The sequence below is a fragment of the Rhamphochromis sp. 'chilingali' genome (assembly GCF_963969265.1).
Source record: "Rhamphochromis sp. 'chilingali' genome assembly, chromosome: 15".
NCBI classification, from domain to species: domain Eukaryota; kingdom Metazoa; phylum Chordata; class Actinopteri; order Cichliformes; family Cichlidae; genus Rhamphochromis; species Rhamphochromis sp. 'chilingali'.
This window is the reverse complement of record NC_137942.1, coordinates 14,514,700-14,535,367: the sequence shown is the minus strand read 5'-3', so window position 1 is coordinate 14,535,367 and position 20,668 is coordinate 14,514,700. Positions and strand designations below refer to the sequence as shown.

At 41.9% G+C, this 20,668-nt stretch overlaps 1 protein-coding gene across 1 annotated transcript; it reads left to right on the top strand.

Moving 5' to 3' along the window:
• The first annotated feature begins 379 nt into the window (after positions 1–379).
• ccnf (cyclin F) lies at positions 380–11,408 on the top strand. The gene is made up of 17 exons (XM_080906144.1): positions 380–647; positions 1,481–1,635; positions 1,744–1,850; positions 1,935–2,002; positions 2,126–2,322; positions 2,589–2,642; positions 2,989–3,093; positions 3,318–3,395; positions 3,845–3,999; positions 4,357–4,521; positions 4,617–4,740; positions 4,850–5,030; positions 5,188–5,275; positions 8,527–8,626; positions 8,754–8,887; positions 9,414–9,592; positions 9,777–11,408. Exons 1-17 carry the CDS (start codon positions 635–637, stop codon positions 10,229–10,231), a joined length of 2,358 nt encoding a protein of 785 aa, XP_080762270.1. The 5' UTR covers positions 380–634; the 3' UTR covers positions 10,232–11,408.
• The last annotated feature ends 9,260 nt before the right edge of the window (positions 11,409–20,668 follow it).

Below are 20,668 nucleotides of genomic sequence, written 5' to 3'. Positions count from 1 at the left end.
TCTTTTGACATCCTTCAAAGCTGACGCTACGCACCTGTCCCTTTAAACACCGTACCTTTAAAAAATATTCTCTATCCAACTACATTTCCCACAGTCCACTGTTTAAAGGTTGTTCGGTGGGCATGCTTCTAAATCGGGTCAGCCAATTATATACCTTCACTAACGAGCGCGTACTTCGAAATGTCGTTACGTTCTCCAATGAGCGTTTAATATGTTACAGTTTTATACCGTCTGACCAATCGTCGCGAGCGTTTTTCGCGCTGACCAATCAAATGGCTAAAATGTTAAATAAAGGCATCATCAGTGAGGACCAATCAGATTGAACGTATAGTTTAAACGGTGAGCGCGGGCGGTCCTAGAGAGCATCTTTTGGGGCGGGTCCAATAAGTGAGGACGCGTGCTTGGATTTGAATTCAGGCAATAGCTAACAACTTACGGAGACATTAGTCAACTATCACAGCAAAACAGACACAGGAAACAACACTGTAACACTGCCTATTTCGTTTTCTAGTAATTAGTGTGAGCATTTGAATGTGAGTAACATTAGCCAACATCGTCTCGTATATAAATCGCTACTCAAGAGTTGCATCTACAGTAAGACATCGCTGTTTGAGGAGTGATCCCTGTACTTGCAATGAAAGCAGGCGGTAAGTACTTTTTTCAACTTGTTCTTGATAACACCGATATATGGAAATTACTATAATATGCAACAAGTGTTTGCGGTCTTACTTCAGAGCACTAAAGTTTGACACAGTTAGCATTGGTGATTAGCTGCTGCTCACCACAAACGTTAACTGGTATAGCCTCCGGGAAGTAATGGTAAATCATATTGGCAATATATCTATGCAGGTAAAACGTCTCTTCTTTTAACTTTGTGAGCATTTTGTGGTCATTGAAAAATAAATACTTAGCGTTAGACTAGTTCGAATTTGAAACCTAATTGAAACTCATCGTTACTACTGCCGTGGAACTTACAGGAGGGAAATTTGGGCGCTCATCGACTTTGACTTTCCTCCTTCAGCTGCTCAGTTCACCGCCGTTAGATTTTTAACATCTGCAGAAAAAAAACATTAGCTTTTTATGTGTTTTAATACTTTTAAGGTGATGATCTTTCCATTAATTTAAACATTTTCCCACTCACTCACAGAGAGTTTGAGTAGACCACCCGTAGATGCCTTACGTTAGTAGTTTTGAATGTGGAGCCATGCAACCTTCATCTTGGAGTGCATCACTGTATGTCTAAATCAACTTGACCTGCTTTCAATGAAAGGCAAATATTAGTTTGTCATTAATGTGAGAATTAGTTAGCCAATCTTGCACTTAGGTGTGGAATTTTAAGTGATTTGTGATTTTGATTGTGTACACTTAAAGCATTCCTCCCAGTGCTGTTGCTTGCAGGGTGAATATGGGAAAGATGCTCAAGTATTCAAAACATTTGATGTGTAATATATGCAGTTCCTCTTTGCTTTTTTTCTTTCAGTTGTCCACTGCCGTTGTTCAAAATGCTACTCGGTTCCAGCACGGAAGCGGGTACGTAAGCGATCTTCTGGGATCACCTTGCTGTCTCTTCCTGAGGAGGTTCTTCTCTGTGTGCTCCAGTATCTCTCTGCAGAGGATCTCCTGTCTATCCGAGCTGTGAGTAAAAGTGCACACTCTGACACAGCTAAACTCTTTATTACCTGAGATTTCTCCTCTGCTGGGGTTCTAATTATTTTTATTTATTTGTTTAAATGCCTGTTTCAGGTTCACTCTCAGCTGCGGGACATTGTTGACAACCACTCTAGTGTTTGGGCCAGGGTCAGTTTCAGAGACACGTGGCCATCCCCAAACACATTATGGCTTTTTGAAAGGTACATCACCTACTGTCAAAAGTGTACTTATATATATGTTGTTTGTCAATTTGAGTCTTTACTTTAAATTTTGTCTTCCTTTAGAGCTGCTGACAAAGGGAATTTTGAAGCTGCTGTGAAGCTTGGAATTGCATATTTATACAATGAAGGACGTAAGTTGTTGGTTGGTTCATGTCAGAGATTAAATGGGGAGTCATATATAAACACAGATAACAGAAAACCCTTTAAATAATTGAACTAATTGATTAAAAATGTGCATCCTCTCTCGCCTTCAGCATTGTTAAGTGACGAGGGCCGAGCAGATGTGTGTGGTCGAAAGGCTTCCCACTTCTTTAGCCTCGCAGAGAGCCTGCGCTCCCACACAGCAGATCCCTTCATCTGGGTGTTCATCCGTCCACCGTGGTCGCCCACCGGCAGCTGCTGCAAGGCCGTGGTGTTTGATCACCTCAAGGCTGAGTGCGCTAACAACATGGTAGGCTCAGAGTTCCTGTTTGACCAGCTGGGGTGCAAATTTAATCTCCATTGATGTCTGATTTGGTCTTAAAGTATTAAGTTGGGGTTTCTCTTAAATCATTAATTCAGACAAAATATTACATAAAAATGTAATATTTGGAAGGCTGCCTGAACACCCTGTCCCTAAAGCTTGGCTTCTGTTCTTCTTAGTTGACTATGATTTACAGTGCCATACACTGCATGTGCAAAACTGTTTACCAATCTGCTTTTGTGATTTCTCTGCAGGAGAGGAGGGGTCCCCTGTTGCATTGTTTGGCCAAAGTTTTGCAGCTGTTTGAGGTGAGTGAGACTGTGGGGGGCTGTATCTCAATCCAGGTGTGGTTAGACCAGTTTCTATTACCCCCACCCCTTCACCAAAACCTAAAACTGAGCTGATGTCACAGGGGCTGTTGGACCAGTTGGTCATTAGCACCACAGATGGAATAAGTCCCTGTCATGCAGCTTCTGTTGTCTTACAGGCCTTGTTGTTTCTTCTTACTCACAGCTTCAGTATGCTTTGTTATTTACCAATGTGACAAAGCAGAACTATGTCACGAGCCTTCATATGTTGCAGAGACAGCATACGGCAGACAGTTTACCTTTACTGCTATCATTAACCTTAAGGAACTGTGTTTCATTTGTCCAGGATGATGAGAAGCGTTCAGAAGCCATATCCATGCTGGAGGAGTCGTCACAGGCTGGCTGTCTACAGAGCTCATACCTGATGTGGCAGCACAGCCGTAAGGCAGCTGTGAGTCAGGTTCTCTCATTACCGTGTTTCGAGATTTACTCTCAGAAGCATGCGCCTTTGGTGAAGACAGCTGTTTGTTTGGGATTTATTTCTTATTTACACAGTCAGTCAAACATAACCAGCTAACATAGTAAATGCTTTACAGATTCTAGAAAGATTCTCACGTTGACTCCAATCATGAGCTTACGGTTTTGTTTTCGGTTTTTTTGGTGTATGTGTTTCAGATCGCAGATCCAGGAAGGTACCTGCAGTGTGTGCGAACCCTCAGGGACTATGCTGGGAAAGGATGTTGGGAGGCACAGGTGCGTGATTGAGGACAATTCACCAACTTTCAGTTGGTTTCTTGTGATCGGTTTTCTCTGTCAATCTGTAGCTTTGTTCTCTCTTTGTACTCCCCTGCGGTGATACAAAAAAGCAGCAAATGGCTTTTCTTTTGAAAGCCTTTCAGCTCTCATTTCTAGTTTTTTATTACCCGGGCCTACATTTCTCCAGAGTTGGAGTTGCTTATTGAAATGCTATCAACTAAAGTCAAGAGGGCTTGACAGATGTTGACGTTCTCTCTTTCTTTTTTTTCTTTTTTTTTCGCCCCACTGAATCACAAAAGTATGACTCAGCTAAATCCCAAGGTCTGTAATTATATCAGGAAACTAATACAGTACTAAACTTTGTTGTTGCCTTTCTAGCGTTACATAGCAGCAAGATGTCAAGCCTTCTTGTGTAATTATTTTAGTGCTTTGTCTTCTTCCCCTAGTTGTCCTTGGCCAAAGTGTGCAGCAGTGGCAATCCGCTGGGTTTGGAGTCGAAGGCCTGCTCGGATTTAGTCGCCCAGCTCTTCAGCTCCTGTAATCCAGCATCACGGCCCTCATCTCAGGAAATCTTGAAACAAGGAATCAAGGACAGCATGAGGTAGATCGAACAGAAGCAACGTCATGATTTTACTGTCTCTTGATGAATATCTCTAGTCCCTGTGATGACTCACTGCGTGCTGATTATCCTCCCCTTCTTTAATGACATTAGTAAAGGGATGACACACCCCGGCAATAAAAGTTACCACATCGACTTGAGGTAGATGTGACCGAGTCTGATGCCCTGAGTTAACTTGAATTGTTGTTACCAAGTTTTAGAAACGCCACTTTCTGCTTTCCAAAGCCACCCAGTTTATATTCTTAAAAGGTTTACGATATTGATTATTATTACATGGTTAAAACTTGGCACACTGCCCTGATGCACCTGATTTTAAATTTTTTGTCTGCTTGTCTCCAGGTACATCCTGGTGGACTGGCTTGTGGAGGTGACCACAATGAAGGACTTCACCAGCCAGACGCTGCATGTGACTGTAGGCTGCGTGGACCGTTATTTGACTTTGCGGTCTGTCCCCAAAGCTCGTCTTCAGTTATTAGGAATCGCCTGCATGGTCATCTGCACAAGGTAAGGATGCACACATACCATGGTTTTTGTTCGTTTCTGAATTATTTATTTATCTAAAAGGCAAATGTTTTGTAACTTTTTTTTTTCCTTTTCAGATACATCAGCAAAGAAATCCTGACCATACGTGAAGCAGTTTGGTTGACAGACAACACCTACAAATATGAGGACCTGGTTCGAATGATGGGAGAGGTCATCTCTGTGCTGGAGGGAAACATCAGGGTGAATACAACAAGCATCGTTTGTTTAGTGTATTGTTTAGTATTTGGTGCCAGTGAAGTATTTCCCGACCTTCTTTAATGCAAAGACTAATGCTTATGCTTTCTTGCAGAGCCCCACACTGCTGGACTACGGCGAGGTCCTGTTCTCTCTGCTCCCTCTGGAGAGGCGAACCACTCACCTATTTAGCTACATCTGCGAGCTGTCCCTGCTTTACTCTGCTCTAGCCACACCGCCACCTGCTAAACTGGCCTGTGCCGCACTGCTGCTCACACGGGCATTACATCACTATGGTAAACACACTCGCTCATACACACTCGTACAACGTTCCAGCCTTTTAACAACAGGCTGTAACTCAAGAGTCTTTTCAAACAAGCAGAATGTACAGGTTTAGTTTCGTGTTAAGTTTACCTTCATCTTAAATTATGTCTGTGTTCTTCCTCTCTGCAGCTCCTCTTTGGCCCACCTTGTTGGCAGATTACACAGGCTTTTCCAAGCAAGACATTGTTCCCCTTTCAGTGCTGCTCTATGTCAAATGGTACGTTTCTGCGTGTGTGCGTGCGTGCGTGTGTGCGTGCGTGTGTGCGTGCGTGCGTGTGTGCGTGCGTGCGTGTGTGCGTGCGTGCGTGTGTGCGTGCGTGTGTGTGTGTGTGTGTGTGTGTGTACGCAAAACTAAACTCCCTCACATCACGCCATGTTAGATTCACAGAGTGTGACATCAAATGACATCAGAGCAGCCGTGACTTGCACATCTTAAATGCTTCAGATCATAAGCTGCAAGTGTAATAAGAAATATAAAATGGGCATATCTATTTTGTGCTGTTTGCTTTACCCTACTGTATTTGATTAGTCGTTACTTAGCGCAGATCCTACTAAACCCTGGGTTATACTTGGTTACGGACACGGACAACTGGAGACCCAACATGAGAGTTATCATTCCTGTTATACTTCTTTGAAGCCTTGGACCCTCCACATTCCAGGAACCCAAGAGAACTCGTGCACATTGAAATTATAAAACCAGATTAAGTCTTAGCATTATCTAGTATCCATGTAATTGGAACTACAGATGTAACTGCATAAACTTTACTGGTTCACCCCACCGACACAGGAGCAATCTGCTTAAAGCCTTGATTATACTTTGCACGTCTGAGTCAGCTCGGTCTTTGCATTACAGAGACTTAGCAGTACAATGCACTTAACCCCATGTGTACCAGAGTAGGTGGACAAAGTAGTACAACAGGAATGATTACTTAGCCATCGTGTCTCCAGCTCAATAAACAATAAAAAAAACATGGACGTAGCTTCCACGTCAGAAAAATGAAACCAATGTAGAAATGCCTTAAACTTGCATTCTGCTTGAAGGCCACCAGATGGTGATAGCTGAAGTTGCAGAAAGACTTTCGATCCAATAAAGTCTAGAAAAACAGCTTTCTGATTTGACCTCTGTAAACAAGTCTGATGGACTCAGTCATACATTTTGGGATAATATTAAATTTAAAAAAAAGGAAGTTTTTTTTTGTAAATCTTGGTCATACCATCTTTCATAATCGAGGATTATTTATGGCGTGAAACTGTACACTCATTGGCTAATGAGGTTTCAACAACAAGTCATCAGCCAATAGATGCACAGTTTATGCTTCACAGACAGTTTATACTCACCTTTGGGCTTCAAAACGGGACTTCGGAAATCAACGAGTAACATCACAATAGCTATGTTCATGTTATATACTGTCTATGCGCCACCTGTCTGCATAGACAGCATAATCATGGTTTTAGTATGCAGAAATTGCTAAAATTCCAAAAATTGTGCACTTAAAATGTAAATAAACAGAATGCAATTATTTTCAAATCAAATAAACCCATATTTTATTCAGAATAGATCACAGAAAAGAGGGAGCGTAATTTTAATGGAAATATTAGCTCATTTTGAATTTGGCAGCAACGTGGCGCAAAAAAGTTTGGATGTAGGGCAACAAACGGCTTGGAGATTAAAGTAGTACTTAAAAGAAACATTTTACAATTAAATATGCTAATTGGCATCTGGACAGTAATATGACTGGGTTTGAGAAGGGGGAGTCTTTGAGAGACAGTTTCTCATGAGTAAAGATGAGCAGAGGTTCATCAGTTTAACATTGTGGAGACTTCAAAAATATCTCACCATGTACATCATAATCCATATAATCATCCAATATCAAAACATCCTGAGAATCTGGAGAAATCTCTGTGCACACGGGATCTTTCTTCTTTTTTTTTTTTTTTTTTTTTTTTTTTTTTTTTTAATGGCTTTGAGGTTTTCACATCATTGCATTTAGGAATGAATGCATTTCTAAATGCATCATACTCTTACTCGCAAAAAACTGAAGCACAAATTTCTTGCTTGGCCTGTTTTTAAATAGTGAGCCATATTCTTAGTCAGTTAGTTCTATTAAAATGCTCTTTTTGGAGCACAGTCCAGAAGTCCAGTTAATAGATGCAGTTTGTGGAGGTGAAGCCTAGTATAACAAATGCTGCTGCTATGCCTCAAACTCCAGCATGGAGGATGGGTTTGTTTGTTTTTTTTCTTTCTTTTGTTTTTTTTCTTTAATAAATCGCCCCACAGTAGGGTTGTGATGAAGGAAGAAACTATCCATAGAGGCCATAACAGTTTGTAGCGGGCAGTAAATCTGCTTTTAAACTTTAAAATGTGATATTTTAACAAGAGCAGCCTGTGGGAAATGACTTGTTTTTTGGAGTCATACTTAAGTGGCAATTAGAAGGATTGCAGTATTTGGCACTTCTTTATTGGCTTGACTTTTCAGCCCTGGAGGCTGCGTCTTGCTTGTAGCTTGTTGTTAATTACAGGTTGTTCGGCTGAGGGACTTATAACTCTTTATGTACTTAAGAAATTGTTATGGTAAAGCAAGAAGCAACGCTAAGTCAAGAAAAACGGGGGGGGGGAATCAGCATTGGCAAAGTAAGGAGTGGGCTAATGGGCTGACTGAAAGCAGATGACAAAAACTTCCTGTTTTGTCTTTGGGTTATTCTTTATCAATGCGTTTGTTTTTTTTTTTTTTGTTTCCCAGCTGTCACTTATGATAATTGGTGGTTTCGTTGTTACAGTTCGTCCATGTTCGGAGAAAAGAGATTTACCTGCATTCACCTAAACCCTGCTCAAACGTGATTGGTCGATGGAACTCCAAAACTACAAGCAGACTGTAAAATTGCTATTGACGTGCTCCCATGGCCAATAATCTCACCAGTTTCTCTCCTATTATTGGATCTCACAAATTAATAAAGCAAATGCCTGTTCAGCTGTTTATTTACAGCTCAGCAGTTTTACAGAACCTACATTGGAGAAGATGAGCCAAAAATGTATTTCCCTGTTGCCTCACTGTGCTTTCCTCGATTGGAAGATAACAAGAATTGATTGATGACTCTGGCCAAAGAAAGTGATTGGCCGTGAGGGTTTTAAAGCAAAACCAAAGTGGAGAGAGTGCCAGAGTCTTATAGACAGAGGGAAGCATTTGGACTATTGATGTGGAGGTGGTTGGATGTGTGTGTGTGTGTGGGTGTGTGTGTGTGTGTGTGTGTGTGGGTGACCAGTGAATCAGCAACTGAGTCACAGAAACGTGCCTCGGGGTGAGTCTCTTTGATAGGTGAGCATCGTATCAACAAACTGTAATTCGCAAATGGACAAGTAACAAGATTTGTCCCCAAGAGATGATTGAAGTGTTGCTGCAAGTAAACTGGATCATACTCAGGTCTTGTTTTTTTTTTCCCCTCTGCTTCCCCCTCCCTGTCTGTCTTCAGTTTCAGTCAAGATGTTCCCAAAGATTACAGGCACGTCTCTCTCACTGGTGTCAAGCAACGGTTTGAAGACGAGGCCTACCACCACATCAGTAAAGATAAGGTACTGCGCTAGTATTATTATTATTAATTGTCTTAATTTTATAAAAAAGGGTTAGGCATGGTTAAGGCATATCTTGCCGTGGTTTTTCTGAATGAAATTTTTTCCTCCCCTTCATGGTTTCAACAAGGTGATGGATTTTAAAGAGCTCTGCCAGATCCTGGAGATTCCTGAGGTGGTGCCTCAGATGGAGCCTCCCAGTCCCACTGGTCAGCCAGCGGACATCCATACCTTCCTGGCCTCTCCATCAAGCGATAGCAAGAAGTAAGCAGGGTCTGAATGTGTAGAGACACATCATTAGCTCACATAATTGTGAGTAATGTGGCATTTATTTTCTCTTTCTATGACTGTGAAAATCGGTATTAATTGGCCACTCAGTAAAAACATTTGCTGCGCAATGTACCCTGTGCGAGCAATCAAATGATTTTAGATAAGTGTACTGACTACATCAACAAAGACCAGGGAACAGTTCCTATTAAAGCTCCAGTATGTAACATGATGTGGCATGTGTAGCACCCAGTTTTGCATCATGTGCAGGATGTATATAGAAAATCAATACAAGCTTAGTAGAGTGCTGGTGTGATGGGATTTAGGACATGCGGAGAATTGAGACACACCCCGCCTCTTTCCTTGCTCATTTAGCAGCTCTTATCGTGGCTGAGTCACCTGTGTGCTGTGGCGAACTGACTCGTGAAGCATCTTGACCAGAAGGTGTTTGTTTTTGTGCCATCTGCGAGAAGTTCCCGTGACTCACAGCAACCCCTCTGCTTGTCCCACTGTTTTTCCGAAGGAGACGCGATGACAGCATGCAGGCGCACCGAGGCAGCTTTGTGGCCACGCCCACTGCAGAACTATCAAATCAGGAGGAGAAGCTGCTGGGCGACATCCTGGATTGGAGCCTGGACACTTCCTGCTCGGGTTATGAGGGGGACAGGGAGGAAGAAAGCGAGGGAGAGAGAGAGGATGACTGTGAGTATGAAGGAGGGGTAGGGCACGCTTAATGCAGTGCTGATTACCAGCAGGCTCAAATTCTTTAATGCATTTAAATGAGCTAAACTATATGAACAGGAGAATAATGCCTGAGTTCATCTTGAGTAAGACATAATTTAAATGGAGATGACTAAGCAGCACTTTTCTTTTTTTCCCCCAATAGGTTCCATGATATCCATCAAGCTGGATCCGCTTACTGATGCAGGCGAAAGGGGGGAGCACTGCCGAGCTCTATCCAGCGATGAGGACAGCTTCTGTGAAGCAAGGAGGGAGGTGAACAAGGATTCCCAAGGCCAAGAGCCCGTTTCCCTCTCTAAAGACCTTCACAGTTCAGGATATTCCTCAGTCCAGAGCGTAAGCCCCTCATCTACATGCTCCTCCTCCTCCTACTCATCGTCTCTCAGGGCTTGCACATTCAAGACCTTTACCACTTCTCTGGGTGCTGCTTCTTCCAATGCCCAGCCAGGCTTCCGCCTCTTAGTTCCCATGCAGAGGCCTCGGGGCACATCTAGCAAACAAGTAAAAAGGAAGAACACAGCGGCTCACAGTGGATGCGAGGTGGAGAGAGAAGAGGAGGAAGAAGAGTATTCTGCCAGTGCAGGGTTTCTGAGCCTATAGACCATGGTTATTTTGATGGCCTCAGACTTTTCACACTTTAAGAAAACACACACACACACACACACAAAAAAAAAATTAAATTCCAGCACTTTTCAATATTGCAGGCTGACTCATGTCAGTCTGCACTGGTCTGTCAATCACCACAAGATCTAGAGACTTGGCTCAAGGAGAAGTAAGGGAAAGACGAACGTCTGTATATGAATAGAATAGAAACATGCCTTCTATTGTGTTACATTTCATTTACATGTTTACAGGCTTGCAGCAATTAAATACCTCCAGTAAAGAGACTCACACTCAGCTCTGATACCACTGGAAAATAACTTGCCTTTCCTCAGGACCCTGGTACAATGGTTGCCATTTCAGCTATTTTTACAGTCTCCTACAACGACCTATCTCAGATCACGCTGGATAGTTGTAAAAAGTGAAACCTCATGGATATGTTTTGTTTTTTGGGGGGGTGTATTGTTTTGGTTGCTGATATGCACTGTCTGTACAAGAAGTAAGCTTGTATTTTGGTGAATTTCATACATAGGTGACCACTGTCATCTACTTAATGGATCGTCAATGATTGTTTGCCTTCACGTTCACTTTTGTTCTTTGCCAAAGGTACTGTGGTGGTGTCTGTTTTACTCGTTTCAGGGGCATCTACCTTCAGAGAAGCAGAGCTGTGAAATGACTCATTTGGTGAACTGCATCCTCTGTAGTCTTGTAACTATACACCAGTTGTGCTGTGTATAAATTTTTATTCTGTTTTAATGTTTTGATCAGTGTTAAGACCTGTAACACACTAATCACATCAGGTGGTAAATGTTGGGTTTTTCATACACTATACATTTGTGAAGTTTTGCCAATGACCAAGAACCACCAGCCGAACAACTATTGTGCAAATGTTTGGTGTTGTGTGGTTGTAACTTATTTTTGCGCAGACCTGACACAGCACCCAGCGCAACACAGAACTCTAAGATGATGTGAAAAAGTGCTTTACTCACTTTTCTTTCTTTCTCCATCTGTATAAGGTCTAGCACTTTAATTATCACAGAAGGGAGGGTGGTTCAATCAATGTAACAACTTTCCACGCTTGAACAATCAGTACTAAAGTGGTTTTTAATGCATTAGTGTTTCTGTCGTTGACGCAAATGGAAGTTGTTTTTTTTGTTTTTTTGTTGTTGTTTTTTTTACACTAAACAAGTTTTTGTTTTTTGTCTTTTCTTTCTGGGGTTTTCACTGAATTTCATCCCACATTCAGGAGGACCAGTACATGATGTTGAAAGGATTGTGACTGACTGTAAATGCATTTTAAACTGTTACTTCAGACTGGTTATAGCCTGTGTTGTTTTTTTGTTGGTTTTTTTTTAATGTACATAGTGTTTTTATGTATAAATGAGAAAAAAGAACAAAGAAAATGCCACTACTTGAAATTTTATTTGCTTCATTCCAAAAAAGGCAGTTTTCTTTGTGAAATTGTTTTTAGTGTGTTCTCAGTAGACATTTGATGTGAATATGTACTACTTTTTTTTTTTTTTTTTTTTTACTATTTTTTTTTTCTGTTTTTCAAATAAATCAAGACATCATGGCGCGTCTAAGTGTCACCTTTGAAGCACTGCACATTTGCACAGTAAAATCTTATTTCACATTATCTAGATCTGGGTTGGTTCTGCATTCTTTCCCACTCCAGCTCCCAGCAAAAAAGATGGTAGATAACAGTGTAATAAGGCTTGTATCGTTCTAAGTCTAGGTGCGCATTGAACGCAAAAGAAATTGGCCCCCACTCACACACTACTCAAGAAAGAAAAAACAGGATCACCCTTTAAAGTGCCGTTTATTTGCTTCAGCAGTGAGCAATGCCAAAAGAATATACAAAACTCCCTAAAGGTTCCTATGCTTCCCTATACAAAAGAAATCAAACCAAAAGACAGTTCACTTACCTAACATTCTAAAAGAAAAACAGGAGAAAACTGAATCAACAAAAAATGGCTTCTCACGCCTAGCAGGCTGCTGCAGTGAACAATATATACACAGTGGAAAAAAAGGTACACAAATGCTTCTTTACAAATTTATTTACAAGATCAAAGCTCTAACGCCAGACACACACACGAGGTTAAACTTGCGAGTCAATTGGTAAAAACACTTTATGTAACAACAAATCAAAAACACAGGCTCTTTGTTGGGGTGGTGGAGGCTAGGAGAGAGGGGTCAGGTGGTTGTCATCTGGTGGTTAAATACTGGAGGTGATCAACCAATTGTCCAATCCCAGGGCAGGAACAACCTCCACCCAACAACTCAGCAGGCACGCCCAGGTGTCCACCCCCATGAAAGAAAAGGAAAAAACTCACAGCCATCCTCTTTTGGGAATAGTCACACATAAAACAAACACTGATAACACTGAATCATAACAGGCTGTACATCAGAAAGAATTTAAGGAAAAAACATTGGTGCAGCCCACTTAGTAATGGAGCCAAGGATGCTTGTGCTCATGATTATTTTTTATGCCCCTTTTCTTGTGATGAGGTAATTATTATATTTATCATAGCTGTTTTTTGAAAGCTCCTAAGGTGTAAACTACAGGTGATCTAAGAAGAACTTCAATTATTACTAAAAGTTGAGTTGTCAAGATTATTTGTAAATTGGAGTTCTTTTAAGGTAGGATTCAAAATGTAATGCAAAGTATTTACATGTCTCGGCTATTAAATAGTGCAGCTATTTTCTCTGCAGCACAATTACCCATTGCATGGTATGGTCTCAAACACAAAGAGTGAAATGTTACAATTAACCCCATAGTCTGGGTTAGTTGTAACATATCCTGGGGTGAAATGTAACACAATGAAATAAGGGTACTAACAAAACATTAACATGTAATCTTTGTTTATTCAACACATGAATGCACTTAGAGCCATTTATGTAGCTCTGTGTGTGTGTGACAGAATGCAGAAATTTAGCTTTTGAACATATTCCAACTGCCCAAAAAAGACAAGTTATGGAATTTTCTGCAACTGAATATTTCATTAATTTTGGTTGGTCTTCCTTGAGTTTGGCCTCATTGGCTAAGTTGGCATTATAACCTACAACTCGTGCACCAATTTTGAACATAACAATGAAGCTGAAAAAATGTAGTTATTCACCAGCATCGCAATTCCATTACTTTTTATCATGGCTTACCTTGGTGTGGTTTGCAAAGTGCTTCAGAAAGATGAGGAAATCTGTTTCTTACACCCATCCTGACTTATTTCCACTACCAGTACTTCCTACTGGTCCATCTCTGACACAGTGGTCTGCATAATGTATGTGTGGGAACACAAACAGTGGAGGAATTGTGTTGTCAATGGCATTAACCGCATATACAAAAGCGACCAGTGAACCTCTCTCTGCTGATGTCACTGCCCCAACTTGTTTAATACAAGTTAAAGTAATAGTGTGGTAAGTTGTAACATCTGCATTATTGTTACAAATAACCCAGACTGTTGCTGTTACAACTGACCCAGACTCCTATAGCCATGAACTAGCTAACATTACAGCCAACGGCTAAAACATTAGCACTGAAGACCTACACAGAATATATCCCCATAGACATACAAATAACACAATTTAAGTTTGATGAGTTTAACTGAAAAGCAAATAATGCTATTAGAAATTGAAATAAAGTAGAAAAACTTACTTTTTGGCATACAAATTACTTTTTTTCGTGTTAAATTGTCTGTGTTTGACAAAATGTGCTGATTTTTCACATGTGATAGCAGAACTGAATTGGGCATGCACAGGATGAGTCACATCATTTGAAACTTAGCCCTGATTGGAGAAATTGGAAGTGTTACAACTAGAGATGGCACGATACCACTTTTTTATGTCCGATACCGATACCGATATCATAAATTTGGATATCTGCGATACCGATATGAATCTGATATAGTGTTTTTTAATCAACAAAACTGTTTTTTTTAAATATCGTGCTGCATTTTGTATAAGTTCATACTCAAGTTTAAAACAACAACTACACTAAAGCTATTCTGTTATACCTGTATGCAAAAAAAATATTTCATAGTTCAGCAATACTGATCAATCTAATAAACTTAAACCTACACCATCCTCCCTATTCTGGTATTTTAAAGATCAAATCACTTTTATTGTCACATCACATGTGCAGGTACATTGGTACAGCACATGTGAGTGAAATTCTTGTGTGTGAGCTTCACAAGCAACAGAGTTGTGCAAAATACAATAATGTAAACAAGCAAAATACAAGAATGGCTACATCTGAAACTAATAAATATATGTACAATATATAATAGTATATGCATTTCTGGATGTGTATACTAAATATTTTTCTACGTGTGTGTGTGTGTGTGTGTGTGTACACATATTTTACAAATTAAATAGAGTAAACAATAAATAAAATATATAAAAATATACAGAGTTGAGACATGTGCAAAACAGTGGCATTACTGTACAGTATGGAGTGCATAATGTTAAAGTTCCAGTAGTGAAGCTGAGGTGTCTATGACGTGTTCATCAGTCTGATGGCCTGATGGAAGAAGCTGTCTCTCAGTCTGCTGGTACAGGACCGGATGCTGCAGAACCTCCTTCCTGATGGAAGCAGTCTGAACAGTTTATGGCTGGGGTGATTGGAGTCCTTGATGATCCTCCCCGCTTTCCTCAGGCAGCGCTTCCTGTAGATGTCTTGGAGGGAGGGAAGCTCACCTCCAATTATCCGTTCAGAGCACCGCACTACTCGCTGGAGAGCTTTGCAGTTGTAGGCGGTGCTGTTGCCATACCAGGTGGTGATGCATCCAGTGAGGATGCTCTCAATGGCACAGTAATAGAAGGTCCTGAGGATGCGGGGGCTCATGCCGAATCTTTTCAGTCTCCTGAGAAAGAAGAGGCGCTGCTGCGCCTTCTTCACTGTTTTGTTTGTGTGTACTGACCACGTAAGATCCTCAGCCAGATGTACGCCAAGGAACCGGAAGCTGCTCACTCTCTCCACAGCAGCGCCGTTGATGGTGATGGGGGTGTGTACTTCTCTGCACCTCCGGAAGTCCACTATCAACTCCTTTGTCTTTGCGACGTTGAGGGTGAGATGGTTGTCTTGACACCAGTGGGACAGGGCGCTGACCTCCTCCCTGTAAGCCGTCTCATCACCGTTGGTGATAAGACCCACCACTGTAGTGTCGTCCGCAAACTTCACAATGATGTTGGAGTTGTTAGTGGCTGTGCAGTCGTAGGTGTAGAGTGAGTACAGGAGAGGGCTCAGTACACATCCCTGTGGAGCACCAGTGTTCAGTGTGATGGGGGATGAGGTGATGCTGCCCAGTCTGACCACTTTGACCACTTGGCGTCTGTCAGACAGGAAGCTAAGGATCCAGCTGCAGAGGGAGCTGCTCAGTCCTAGATCCTGGAGTTTCCTGTCCAGCTTCGAGGGAACGATGTTATTGAATGCTGAGCTGTAATCTACAAACAGCATTCTCACATACGTGTCTCTCTTCTCCAGGTGTGACAGGGCAGTATGTAGTGTCAGGGCTATGGCATCATCAGTGGACCTGTTGTGGCGGTATGCAAACTGTAGAGGGTCCAGTGAGTCGGGTAGTGCAGAGCAGATGAAGTCCCTGACCAGCTTCTCGAAGCATTTGCTTACGATGGGGGTCAGGGCTACAGGTCGCCAGTCGTTCAATGAGGAGATGGTGGAGGATTTGGGTACAGGGACGATGGTGGCCATTTTGAAGCAGGCTGGGACTACAGACAGAGAGAGGGAAAGGTTGAAGATGTGCGTGAACACTCCAGCCAGCTGAGCCGCGCATGACCTGAGGACGCGGCCGGGAATCCCGTCCGGACCAGTAGCTTTGCGTGCGTTCACCTTCCTGAAGCACTTCCGCACATCCTCCTCAGACACAGTGTGCGCACTGACGTCATCCGCGGTGCGCACACTGTCCGGTCTCATGGTGTTCGCTGTGTCGAATCTAGCGTAGAATACGTTTAGATCCTCACACAGAGAGGCTGTGGTCTGCGGTGTGCTGGTTTTCCCTCTAAAGTCTGTCGGGGTTGTCAAACTGTTGCTCCACCCTGTCCCTGTACTCACGTTTGGCTGCTTTGATCGTCTTCCGGAGTTGGTAATGTGCGTGTTTGTAGTCCGATGTGTTCGCGGAGGCAAAGGCGGTGCTCCGTGCCGCCAGTGCCGCGCGAACATCTCCGTTAATCCAGGGTTTTTGATTTGGGAAGGATTTAACTGTTCTGGATGGGACGACATCTTCCACGCATTTCCTGATAAATCCGCAGACTGAGTCTGTGTACTCATCAATGTCCCTAGCAGCCACGTGAAACATTTCCCAGTCCGCGTGATCAAAACAGTCCCGCAGCGCAGACTCCGATTGGTCCGTCCAACAGTGCACCGCCCTCCGGGTTGGAGCTTCCTGTTTCAGCTTCTGCCTGTAGGCGGGCAGGAGCAGGATGGAGCAGTGATCTGATTGGCCGAATGGGGCGTGGGGGAGGGCTTTGTACGCATCCCGGAAAGAGGTGTAGCAGTGGTCGAGTAGCCGGTCTCCACGAGTGTTAAAATGGATGTGTTGGTGGAGTTTGGGTGAGACTTTCTTCAGGTTTCCCTTATTAAAGTCTCCGGCTGTGATAAACGCTGCCTCTGGGTGTGCGGTTTCCTCGCTGCTGATCGCGCTGTACAGTTCCCTGAGTGCTCGGTCAGTGTCGGCTTGTGGGGGAATGTAAACAGCCATAATAATCACTGCTGTAAATTCCCTCGGTAGCCAGAATGGCCGGCACTTAATCATCAGGTACTCCAGGTCCGGTGAGCAGAAGGATTTGACTGGGTGCACGTTCACATAATCACACCAGCTGTTGTTGATCATGAAACACACACCACCGCCTCTGCTTTTCCCAGTAAGATCCTGTGACCTGTCCGCGCGATGCACGGAGAACCCCGGTAGTTGTATTGCGGAGTCCGGTACCTTGTCCGATAGCCAGGTTTCTGTGAGGCAGATCACGCAGCAGTCCCGCATCTCTCGCTGGAATGAGATCCGTGCCCGAAGCTCGCACAGCTTGTTCTCCAGAGACTGCACATTAGCCAGTAATAAACTGGGTAACGGTGGTCTGTTAGTGCGCCGTCTCAGTCGAACCAGAACGCCAGATCTTCTCCCTCTGCGTCGGCGTTTGCGGCCTCCAGGGCCAGAGAACAAAGGCGTCTCAGGTGAGATGAATGGGGGGTCTGCAAACGGAGCGTCCGTGTTGCAAAACTTGAACTCCGGAAAGTTATAAGAAAGACCGTCTTTTATGTCCAGTAAGGTTTGTCGGTCGTACACAAGGAGACAAGTGCTGCTCGTGAAAAAATAAAGGAAAAGTAAAATTAAACACAGAAAAAAGCTGTTGCTTGGGGGAGCTCGCGACGAGGCTGCCATACTCGGCGCCATCTTGTTAAAGAGTACTTAGCGTAAATATTAAGCAACCTAACTAATAGGGTTCCAACTCCCAGCATCAACAAAAATAAATAAATAAAAAATAGGGAACCACCCCTCACGCTCCACCTCATGATGCTTAATCGACGTAATCAACCTTAATTTGATGCAGTGTGAAAAAAAATGCACAGAAATCAATTATTTTTCAAGAAATATTAAATAGATTCAACATCTTTCTTCAACAAAATTGCAGACTGCACAGATGGTACCTTCCCAAAGGAAAAAGTACTATAGCTTACTAGGGTATTTAAATTAGACTTAATAGTTACTATATACAGTAATTGACTTCTATTCATTTTACATCAAATTAAAACTTTGGGTGTCAGATAATTATTTATTAAAAGCTTGACATTTTAAATGAGAATAAGAAAGAAAAGTATGTCTTTGTGCCCCCCTTTTCCCTGTTAATGCCCTATCGGCCCCCCTGGCTAAACTTTGCTAGATCCGCCCCTGCACAGTGACCAGCGTCAGCTCCTGGTGTAGAAAGTAATATTAAATAAATTCTAACAACAGCTGATCAAGCTTAAACGTGCTGCTGTTGTTCAGCCGCTGGTTTCCTCTTTCTGGTGCAAAGTGGGCCAAAAACAAACAAGAGAGATGGACTCACGACAGAAAAGCCGATCAGCTGATCGTTAAGCAGTTTCATGATTGAAGTAGCAGCAAGAAGAGGCAGTCGCTCCATATATCGCTTGTTAAGCTTAACGCAGGAATGCTTTACAAACATTCAGAGATGGACTTACACACTTGCTTTACTTCTCTCGGGGATAACTTTGTTGGAGATGAAATGCCGGGTAGCTAGCGAAGCTCCAAATGCTATCCAGACCACCAACAGGTCCCGCATGCCACAGCGCTCTATCACGTGATGCATACTGCTCCGACGTGCTAACGTTCTGAGGTGAGTTACGGCGTGTTGCAAGTTTTGTGAGGTGCTTTCGTGATATTTAATGGATCGGATTACATTTTTTATTTTTCTCCGATATCCGATCCAGTAATTTAGGTCAGTATCGGACCGATACCGATACGTAATATCTGATCGGTCCATCTCTAGTTACAACTGACCCACATTACAACTATCCCCGGTCTCCCCCCCCCCCCCCCCCCCCCCCACACACACACACACACATATATATATATATATATATATACATATATATATATATATATATATATATATATATATATATATACATATATATATATATATATATATATATATATATATATATATATATATATATATATATATATATATATATATTCATTATTCATTCAAAACAGCCCAGAGCATGATGCTGCCACCACCATGCCTCACAGCTGGTACTGTGTTCTTAGGTTTGAAAGCCTCACCACAATGGCACATACCTAAAATATGTAACCCTAACCCACAAATAGCTCAAACTGTGTCTCATCTCACCATGAAATTTTTCTCCAGAAGACATTTGGGTTGTCCATGTAAGCAACTACAAATTTTAGTCAAGCTCAACGGTGTCGATTTTGGAGCAGGTGCTTCTTAGTCCATGGCAGGCTTGAGCTTTGGTTGTTCCTGGGAGGTTTCTGCAAATCCAAACCAATTTCCTGACATCTGCAGGTGACATTTTAGTTATTCTTTCAGATCTTGGCAATTTTTTTGACACATCCAAATAACTTTTGTACAATTATTTAAACTTATGGTCTTGGAATCTGCAGGTGTTTAGAAATGGCTCCAACAGACATTTGAAAGTTGTGTAAATCTACAATCTCCTTAGATCTTCACTGAGTTCTTTGTACTTTCCTTTTGTTCTGAGTGTTGGTCAATCCAATGAGAGCAGTCAAACAAATCCTTGTTATGCTGGCAAAGAGAAACTACCAGTTGTATTCAATCATGATCACTATAAGGAGTTAATAGGACTTATCCATTTAAAGACATTTCATAACCTTCAGCACCATTTAGTGAAAGATTTGAGTGTGTATATATTTGAGCCTTTATGTATACTTTTGGCTCTGTGTGGACTAGAGAAAATCCAAAATAAATTCCAACTTCTGCACAAAGTTCCCGTATATCATTACAGTTCCATATAATCATTCCACCCTGGAAAAGAAACAGGTCACAGAACTGAAAACCCCCAATTTTCAGTGACATTCACGTCCATGATGTGTGTATGAAACTGCTGACCAGAAGCATATATGTCCTTCCCAACAGTATGTTGGATTATTTTTAATGCTAAATATACAAACACAAAAGCAAACAAAAGATGCCCCCTGCACACACACACACACACACACACACACACACACACACACACACACACACACACACACACACACACACACACACACACACACACACACTTAATAAAGATAAAAGGAAAGCAAATAGCTCCACTTGTTTGATACACTACATGGTCAAAACAAACAAATTTCTGTTAGATCAAAATCTTCAAAAAGTTCAAAAAAGGTCCCAAGACATTTCCAGATATCTTTGTCTTCTCCAGAGCTTAACATTCAGTCAGTGAGCTGTAACCTCAAAATAATTTCATCAGCATGAATTAAAAAAAGGAGAAGAAGCAGACATTATATAAACAATCCAAGAGAGAAGTTACTCCATCTGGGTAGTAAGTTTTTGTTGTTGTTGTTTTTTGTCATCTTAACCTAAACTGACTTTTATATTTATTTATGCAGTTTTTGCAAGTTTCCCAACTCTGTGAAAAGAAAAAAAAAATAGTGGAGCAGTACTCCTCAAGCCTGACATATAAATATAAATGCGGTGCCTTTGCGCTTAAAGACGGAAGATGATCTCATCAGGGATTACTTAAAAAAAAAAGTTTAGTGGTCTTGATAGAAAGCTGAATAAATAACAAGGAAATAGTAACAATAAGGACAGTATACAGCCTCATACCAACTAAAACTATATTTAAAACTATTATCTAATCTATATTTGGTGTTATATGTGCAGCGGTGACTTTCGATCCTAGTTATTAGGATCATGTGACACCCCTATGTGGTCACGTGATAT

Excerpts from the sequence above, each read along its gene's own strand:
- ccnf (XM_080906144.1), top strand. Across the intron at positions 3,094-3,317 it reads AGCACAGCCGTAAGGCAGCT|ATCGCAGATCCAGGAAGGTA; the intron begins GTGAGTCAGGTT and ends TATGTGTTTCAG. Across the intron at positions 5,276-8,526 it reads GTGCTGCTCTATGTCAAATG|TTTCAGTCAAGATGTTCCCA; the intron begins GTACGTTTCTGC and ends GTCTGTCTTCAG.